This window comes from Neophocaena asiaeorientalis, unplaced genomic scaffold (genome assembly GCF_003031525.2).
Source record: "Neophocaena asiaeorientalis asiaeorientalis breed wild unplaced genomic scaffold, Neophocaena_asiaeorientalis_V1.1 scaffold448, whole genome shotgun sequence".
Taxonomy (NCBI): Eukaryota; Metazoa; Chordata; class Mammalia; order Artiodactyla; family Phocoenidae; genus Neophocaena; species Neophocaena asiaeorientalis.
The window spans coordinates 748,943-756,484 of record NW_020174920.1 but is presented as its reverse complement, the minus strand read 5'-3'; the positions used below and the strand labels follow the sequence as shown (position 1 = coordinate 756,484).

General features: G+C 39.1%; 1 protein-coding gene across 1 annotated transcript in view; it reads right to left on the bottom strand.

Moving 5' to 3' along the window:
• DMD (dystrophin) overlaps positions 1–7,542 on the bottom strand; it is a 1,279,715-nt gene that overhangs the window by 670,748 nt on the left and 601,425 nt on the right. The window contains exon 24 of the mRNA XM_024760455.1: positions 5,099–5,331. Coding sequence (XP_024616223.1) covers positions 5,099–5,331 — 233 coding nt within the window. The remainder of the gene's footprint in view (positions 1–5,098; positions 5,332–7,542) is intronic.

The window sequence follows — 7,542 nt, the reverse complement described above, 5'->3', positions numbered from 1 at the left end:
TGCTCACACGCAGGCTTCTTGGTGGCGGCAGCAGCGGCCTTAGCATCCCATGCCCGTCTCTGTGGTCCGCGCTGATAGCCGCGGCTCGAGCCAGTCTCTGGAGCTCCTTTAAGCAGCGCTCTTAACCCCATCTCCTCGCACCAGGAAACAAAGAGGCAAGAAAAAGTCTCTTGACTCTTAGGCAGGTCCAGACATTTTCCCGGACTCCCTCCCGGCTAGCCGTGGTGCACTAACCCCTTCAGGCTGTGTTCACGCAGCCAACCCCAATCCTCTCCCTGGGATCTAAGCTCCGAAGCCCGAGCCTCAGCTCCCAGCCCCCGCCCGCCCCGGCGGGTGAGCAGACAAGCCTCTCGGGTTGGTGAGTGCTGGTCGGCACCGATCCTCTGTGCAGGCATCTCTACGTTTTGTCCTCCGCACCCCTGTTGCTGTGCTCTCCTCCGCGGCTCCGAAGCTCCCCCCTCCGCCACCCGCAGTCTCCGCGCGTGAAGGGGCTTCCTAGTGTGTGGACACCTTTCCTCCTTCACAGCTCCCTCCCCCTGGTGCAGGTCCCGTCCCTATTCTTTTGTCTGTGTTTTTTCTTTTTTCTTTTGCCCTACCCGGGTATGTGGGGAGTTTCTTGCTTTTTGGGAGGTCTGAGGTGTTCTGCTAGCGTTCAGTAGGTGTTCTGTAGGAGTTGTTCCACGTGTAGATGCATTTCTGGTGTATCTGTGGGGAGGAAGGTGATCTCCCCGTCTTACTCTTCTGCCATCTTGAAGCTCCCTCACAATCTACATTTTTTTGAGAACCAACTACTGTATGTGCAGGTGTCAAACGAACTTATATTTAGAGTACTGGGGCATAAACAGTTTTATTTCAGGTCTCCATATTGCAAAGTTAAAACAGATAAACATATTGCTTACATTGGGAGGAGGGGTGAGGAAATGACCTCTCCCCCAGTGTAAGGAGCTTTGGAAGGAAAGCGTTTTAAATCAGTGTTCTCTGCTCTCCTCTAGCTAAGAGATGGGGGTGTGACCCAAGCATGGTCAACTGGACTCCTCCCAGGACTTTAAATTTTGAACAGTTACACAGTATAAAGCAAGAGAGGATCACAGAGAGACTCAAGTAGTACCTGCTAACTAAATGCCCAGGCATACTCAGGTCCGTTTTCTTTTTCTAGGTCTTTTTCCATTGCCTTCAAGCTAATTACAGGGTTTACTTTCTGCCTGATTTAATCAGAGGGTACTTTCCCTTACTTGCATGGAGAGAAACCTACCTAATATGCAACTACACTACATTTGATGATTTTACTTCTCTGTTTAAAATCCTTTCAAGATTGTTACCAGCCGCAGGCCATAATCAAAACTCCTTAGTCTGTATTGTAATAGTTCTGTATGGTGGCTTATTTTATAACGGATTAACGCATTAAATCATACAAATTTGTAACAGATAAAAATATCAAATCACTAGGTTATACACCTGAAACTATTATAATATTGTATGTCAATTATAATTTTTCTTAAAAACCCTCCTTAGTCTGGCAAGGAAGGGTCCCCATTTTTTAGTCCTACCCTTCTCTATGCAATATCATAAATTTCTTCCTCATCCCCTTAGTTTCAGCCAGATGGAATCACAATTTCTATCACATACTGCACTGTTTACTTCAGTGAAAAGCACAGCTTCTTCTGCCAGGATCACCTTTGTCATTTTATCTACCCGGTTAATTCCAAGTTGTTCTTTAATGCTTGGCTTAGGTTTCATCTTTTTCAAGAAGCTCTTCCTGACATCTCTTCTCCTCCTTGGCTTAGTTAGATGCCCTCTCCATGAAGTAAGTCCCTAGAGCATCGCCCAAGGATTCCCAGGGAAGTGGAAAACTATGGCATCTAAGGGTGGGGATTCTGGAACCAGACTGCTTAGGTTCAAATCTCAGTGCTATCTTTTTACTACTTGACGTTGAGCAAGTTACTTACAACATTACTTACACAAGCACTCACTGTGCTTTAGTATAAATCTCACAGTGTTGTTGTAAGCATTAAGTGACACACACAAATTATTTAGATCAGTGACTAGCATCATTAACGCTAAATATGTGCTAGGTATTATCCTGAAATTTATTTCTATCACAGTGCTATTATTGCTTTTTATTCCCATCATCTTCTTTAATCTGTGCATTCCTATCTTGTCTAACTCTGTATTTCCCAGGCACTTAGTAGTCGCTCAATAAAAATTTACTAAAAGAATATATGAGTAAATTGACATTGATAGTGTTTTACAGTTTATAAAGCACAGGTGGAACACTGCATCATTTCTCACACCTCAAACAGTAAAATTAGAATTGCTTTATTTAACACTCTACATAGAGGAAATATTTCTTCCCTGATATTACAATCAATACTTCCCCAAACTCACCTCTCTTTTTTATAACCCTCCACACACACACATTTGTTTAATGTTTATTTAGGGTCATTTTACTGACCATTTAGTGACTGCAGCTATACAAGGCAGGAATTGACAATATCTTTATAATTTTTTTTAATGTAAGGGGAAGAAGCAGGAAAATCATCCCCACTATTTAGCAAGAGAAGAGAGATTACAGGTGTGTATGTGTGTGTGTGTGTGTGTGTATGTGTGTGTGTGTGTGAACATTTATAATACAGTTGACCCTTGAATAACACAGGTTTGAACTATGCAAGTCCAATTATACGGGGATTTTTTTTTCAATAGAAATACAATCAGCCCCCCGTATCTGCAGATGCAGAATCCACAGTGCAGAATCCACGGATATGGAGGGCCAACTATGGGACTTGAGTATCTGCAGATTTTGTTATCCATGGTGGATTCCAGAACCAATCCCCTGTGTGACTGACAACTGTACTGGCTTTCTGTGACCCTAGACATGGCACTTGAACTTCTCCTCTGAATTACTTTTGGACCTGTAGTGAAAGACTATCACTTTGAAGAGGCATCAAACGTTTTACAAAGGAGTGTGAATTATCTTTCCCACTCTAGTATCTAGTGTCTTTTACAGGAGGCCATAATGTCATTAGCAGAATGGGGTCCAGGTGTGGAAATGAGCTCTTATTTTCGTGTAATATTATTATATGACATACAGTTTGCACAACACAAATACCATGAATAGGCAGACTTACATAGTTTGCTTAGCACCTAGTATTAATTACTGACATTAGTTGAATACTTGCAGTAATCAAGGCAAGGTGGGAAGCATTTTCATGTACTACCTAATTTAATCCTCATGACCACCTATAAGGAACATAGTATCATTATCCACATTGTATAGATAGATGACCTCAGGTTCAGGGAGGTTGAATAACTTACCCAAGGTCACACAGCTATAGTAGAGGAGCCAAACTTTAAACCCATACAATCTGCTTTCAAAGCCCATGCTTTAAGCATCATAACATACTGTCTCCTCTGGTTACGAATAGTCCCGGAAGTACTGGAATAGCTCAGTATGATATTGTGAAAGAATGTACCTCTTGTTTCTTTATGTATCAGCACACTGCAACTGTAAAATGCTTAGCTTTGTGTCTGACACACACTATATTTTCAAATACACATATATCACCAAATGGTAGCCACATTTACAGTTAATACTGGCAGGCAGTATACGTAGTAAGAACACAGGCTTAGGCACCAAACAGACTTGGATTTGAATATTTGCTCTGCTACTTATTAGGAGTGTGACATCTATGAGCTTCGGTTGCTTTTTTGGAAAAATTTGGCTACTAATACTTGTTATAAAGCAGTAGTAAAACAAACTATACATATATATTTATATAATATTTACATATCTTTATATTCACACATCTCCAACACTATATGGTATATGTGAATCCTTTGTGCCTTGTACCTAGAAGAGGAAACCAAGATCCAGAGCACGATTTGACCACAATCATGCCATTTGCAAATGACAAAAAAAGACAACTGGGGCTTCCCTGGTGGCGCAGTGGTTGAGAGTCTGCCTGCCGACGCAGGGGACACGGGTTGGTGCCCCGATCCAGGAAGATCCCACATGTCGCGGAGCGGCTGGGCCCGTGAGCCACGGCCGCTGAGCCTGCGTGTCCGGAGCCTGAGCTCCGCAACGGGAGAGGCCACAACAGTGAGAGGCCCGCGTACCGCAAAAAAAAAAAAGACCACTGAATTCATTTCCTCTGAGTCTAGGATCAAGACACTTTAAATGCAGGTTGTTTACTATTAAATTATTTTCATTCCTACTGAATTGCTGAAGTTCATTTTAAAAAGAAATCTGTCTGCCCTAGTCCCTGTTTTTTCAAAAAGTATTTCTAAACAACTTCAGTACAATTTATTACTTCTTTAGAAAAGACTTGAACATCATTTACAAGTGAAAAAACTACAGCATATAAACCTTTCAAATCTACTTTTCTTATTCATTCAGAAATATAAAAGATATATGGTACATTTGTTTTAGCTAAGTGAACCGTATTTATGTCAATGTATTCTGATGTTTCTCATTGATGTCATAATTTTGCAGAATGGATTCCAATGAGGCTGAGAAATGCAATCGTTGTATTAAAAACATGTTTACTTGAGTATGGCATTAAATAAATACGAATATTAACATCTAAAGTATTTAAAAATATACTATGTTTTGTTACTTTTCTCTTTTTTTATTTGTAGCTTATTTTCAATTATCCTTATCATTGGAGGAGGAGAATTGGCATGGACAACTCAGCAGAGTGAACAACCAATTCCCAGGTTATTATATTTGATTCTGTAGTATATTATGGCTGCAGAGTGCCAAAACAAACACTTCCAATGTAGACAGCTCAAATGAGCTATTTATTTGATATAAAATAGGTTTTAAAAATACCAGATGTTTAGTGAATTTAGTTAAGCCAACTATACTTTAAGGGCTAAGCTTTTTTACATTATTTTTTACATTATTCCTTTGTAATTTATGGTTGTTTTAGACAACTGCATTCATTTATTTCCTTGATCATACTTAAGACTGAACAGAGTAGAGAGAGTAGTGTGTTGGCTCACAGAGAAAAGCTACCTAAAAACTGGTGGGAAATGACTTGTGGAAAATCTTCACTTTAAAGACAAACCTCTACCAGCCCTTCTCTTTTGTCCCCCATACCTTCTGCTTGATGATCATCTCGTTGATGTCTTCAAGATCACCCACCATCACCCTCTGTGATTTTATAACACGATCAAGCAGAGACAGCCAGTCGGTAAGTTCTGTCCAAACCCGGTTGAAATCTGCCAGAGCAGGTACCTCCAACAGCAAGGAAGATGGCATTTCTAGTTTGGAGACGGCAGTTTCCTTGGTAACCACAGGTTGTGTCACCAGCGTAACAGTCTGACTAGGAGCTAAATTTTTTTTTTCAAAAAGGAAAAAAGAAAAAAAGAAAAATTAGAAACACAAGAAGCCAATTTCAATAATAATAAAGCTAATTTAGGTGTAACAGTTTGAGCCAAAGTATTATTTATGACATTATAAATATAATTTTAAAATTATAAGTACAATTTATCCTGATGTGGATACTTTATATAGTACCACGATAGAAAAATTCAAAGTTTCCAACTTTTCATTAATACATATTTAACAATCTTTCAAAATGATTTTGATTATCATCATGGCTGAGCAACTGATTTAATTTAAAAAGTCCTTCTCAATAACAATTATACAGGTTGTGGAATCGGTAAAGAAAAATATAAAGTATTCAGGCTTTGCCAGGTGAATAAGTTTTACTTATTTTTTTCATTCAAGGGGAAGAAAAAAGTAAAGATTGGGTAACATCTTAATTCGAACTTATGATTTCCTCGAATAGGAAGTAAATTAGTTTGGAGGTGGACTCTAGGGAAATCAAAGCCAATGAAATGTTCTTGTCTTTGCTCTATATTTTATACTGGGAGCAGCTTATATATTTTCTCCTTTTCTTTCAGACTGGTAATAAAGTGGCTAGCAGTGAAGAAAACCCAAGCTACATTATTTTTGGAAAATCAGAGCTAGGAAAGTTTTTCCACTCGGATAGTGAAACACTGTTTCAAGGTTATTAAGAAATATTAAATTAATATGAATAGTGATGAACACTGTAGTGTAAGATAGCACATGGTAACAGTTAAGATCTGAAGTTCTGGAGTGAAAACACCTGGGAGAGAATCCTTCTCTGTCTTAGGAACTCTGTGACCTTGGTTAAGTTACTAAACCTCTCTAAATTTCAAGTTTTCTCTTCAGCAAGGAGGGATAATGACAGGATAAATGTCAAAGGGGCACTTGTACAGATTCAATGACTAATACAAGGAATGTACACAGAACAATACCAGAAAAATAACAGGAAAATATTAGCATAGTTCCGGACACTAGTAGGTAATACTGTTAGGTATTACTATTTTTATAAATATCTGATAAATAAGAAGCACAGTGATAACAAATATGGTGAGAAGTTAGAGATAAGGGGTCGAAATACGTAAAGTATTTGGGGAAAACTCAGTCAAAGGTCTTGTGTGGCCCTATATGTACTGAAGGGGGCTGAATTTGCTGGTGTGAATTGATACTAAATACCAACAGCTGGATTATCGAAGGTGCACGAACAAGGGCAAGAAATGTCAGGTCTAGTTTATAGCCAATGGCCTCTGGAGCCTAACATATTCAGGAGACTGGTAGTAGAGAAAGAGTGGCCTATATAGTTCAGAAGGGAAGCTTTGAGGGAAAGCTGCAAAACACAGCATCTCAACGGGAAGCCTGAGAGGCATGGATGACAAGAGAACTGTTCTGGAAACATGAAGAAAATGTGCCATACTGGCATTCCATTCTGAGGTGGCCATAAATTACTTTTCATGGTTATATTACTTTCTGCCTTTTTAAGGTTGTCTTTTTGTTAGAGAAGATGATGAAAGAAATGGAGGAAAGTCTCTTGTCTCTCAAGCTTCTTGGGGAGAACAAGAGGTTCCTACAGATGGAAGAAATAATCTTGAACAAGGTAGAAAGAAAAAAAGTGAGGTGTCAGATGGAATAAAAAACTAATGCCAAGAAGTAATGACTGAAGGACAATGATACTGAGGAGACAGAGAAGAAATAGTTTCCCAAAGCTATCTCACTACTCTGAGGCTTTTTTCTAGAAAGAATGAAACATAATTTGAAGCAGAAATAGCATCTGTGATCCAACAGTCTAGTAGGAGAAAGCATGGGAGCCAATAGGATCTAGCAATCTTAAAAGGGATTCCAAGAGAGGAGCTGAATCCCTGGAGAGAATGCATGGGTGTGGATGAAAAGAGAGCTAAATTAAAATATCACTGTAGGAGCTAACTGTGGAATGTCTAGCTGACTAGGAAATATGGACAAATTGTTCTGAAAATAGATAACAACAGATACTCAGGCAACATATAGTATTTTAGGAGGATTTCAAGGTTCTGGGAGGTGTCAGACAAGGTTTTTTTTTTAACTTGACTTATTGAAAAATTCACCCTCAAAAGAAAGAAGGAATGCGATTTTTTTCTCTAGACTTGCTTCTGACCAACAAAGAAGTGTTTAATGAAGTGGAAATGATCACATCATCTTAAATTTCTCTACAGTGAAGG